The 1,785-nt window shown below is 40.4% G+C and overlaps 1 protein-coding gene across 1 annotated transcript in view; it reads right to left on the bottom strand.

Annotated features, from left to right (window-relative positions):
• utrn (utrophin) overlaps positions 1 to 1,785 on the bottom strand; it is a gene marked incomplete in the record, with an annotated part of 237,438 nt that overhangs the window by 159,414 nt on the left and 76,239 nt on the right. Inside the window, 1 exon segment of the mRNA XM_014011589.1 lies at positions 534 to 709. Within this exon segment, the coding sequence (XP_013867043.1) occupies positions 534 to 709 (176 nt within the window).

Consider the following 1,785-nt stretch of genomic DNA (forward strand, 5'->3'; position numbering starts at 1 on the left):
TGACAGAGAGGAGAAGGTAGAAATGACTCAGCCTGGAACTGAAAATATGGATGGAGGACCTCAGATTAGCTTGTTAGTTTGTCGTGTAGCGCTGAGCTAATACATATATATGGTGGTGATAGTGTCAGGAATAATGCAAAAGCTAACAAGCTAAACTGAGGTCCTCCATCCATATTTTCAGTTCCAGGCTGAGTCATTTCTACCTTCTCCTCTCTGTCAACGCTCTCTGGTTTCATTTAAAAGAGTCGATGATCAGATATTGTCCAAGATTAACCTTCAGGGTGGATATAGCTCGCTCACACAGAGGACGCATCCACGTCATCATTTACCCAAAATGCTTTGTGTGTAAATAAAATGGCTCCATCCGTGTAATGTATTTTTAAACTTTTAGTTTAAAAATGATAAAAACTGAACATCCTACAGTATTTTTACAGTCTTTATTTTACAGTTAGAATATGTTTATTAAATAAAGTCTAATGTTACAACTAATCATGGATCCCTTTAAATCCTGCACGTATTATTTCTGTGGGTACCTGCGTTGCCGGTCCAAGACTTGGCGGTTTACAGCTCTCCAACGCTGACTCAGAGTATCTAACTTCTCCTCAAGCAGGGACCCGTCAGGCGATGAAAGCTTTCCAATTATCTGCTCTCCAGTGCGAGTCAGCCCAGCAAGAACAGGCTGATGACTGGCGAGGCCTTCTTCCAACTCCTGAAACACATTTTTTTAACAAAGACAACCATAAAAGAAGAGGTCAGAAACAAAACTGTGAAATCAAGGTTCAGTCGAACTGAATAATCTCATCCCATCCGGCCCAAATCCCCAGCTCAAGTGTTTTATCTCAAAGCAAATGTCTTCCACACATGGATGATTTGTAGCAAGTCCAGACTTAAGCTGCCAAATCTCCACCTTCCTCCTCCAGAGATTTAAGACGAACCCGTAAGGGTGAGTGATTGTATAGTCTGCGAAAACGATGAGTCAGCTAAGAGATCTCTCAATTCCCCTCCACCTGATCCCTCCTCTCATTCTCACTGAAACATGTGAAGAAGCCCGGCAGACAGGAGTGTGGCTCCAGGTTGGGAACTCATGAAGGTGTTAATAGCGGCGGTGTCGTCAGCGATAATGCAGCAGCTTTAGGGGATTTAATCCCGCAGGGAAATGGAATGCCACTTTAGTCATCAAACAGAGCAAAATTACATTCCTCTCTTTGTTGTTCTCTTGACTTGTCTTCAGGCCTGCTCTGCATAATAAACAGACTCATACTGTGTTTGTGGAACACATGTACAACTTATTTCCCCAGGAAAATAAAATGCTATTACAACATGTCAAGCTGATTATCTTTATTGTCTTTATTTCAAAAATATGTCAGTGTTTTGGGATTTTTATTTTGTTGCTTTGATGTTATAACCGCCTGCTGAGGTTTAGTTTCATTTACAGCGTTTCGTGACAAAAGTTGAGCTGCCAGCATAAAGGTTCCACATCTAGGCCTCACGATAAGCAAAAACTTAATTATTGATTTGATTTATTTATTTAACAGGAAAAGATTATTAAAATTCAAGCCTGACTCAGCATAATTGCTGTTTTACAGCAGGTTCCTGTTCTGCAGCACATAAAACACTCAGAATTACAGCATCACAATCACATCATTATACACCATAGACACAAAGACAAACAAGCGTACCAAATTTCTAAAAGGCAGCATTTGCAAAATAGGACGTCTAAATATGAGCACAACATAAAGTGTCCAGCAGATGGCAGACAAGATTCTTCTTAAAGGGCTGTAGTTT

Source organism: Austrofundulus limnaeus, unplaced genomic scaffold, assembly GCF_001266775.1.
Source record: "Austrofundulus limnaeus strain Quisiro unplaced genomic scaffold, Austrofundulus_limnaeus-1.0 Scaffold82, whole genome shotgun sequence".
Taxonomy (NCBI): domain Eukaryota; kingdom Metazoa; phylum Chordata; class Actinopteri; order Cyprinodontiformes; family Rivulidae; genus Austrofundulus; species Austrofundulus limnaeus.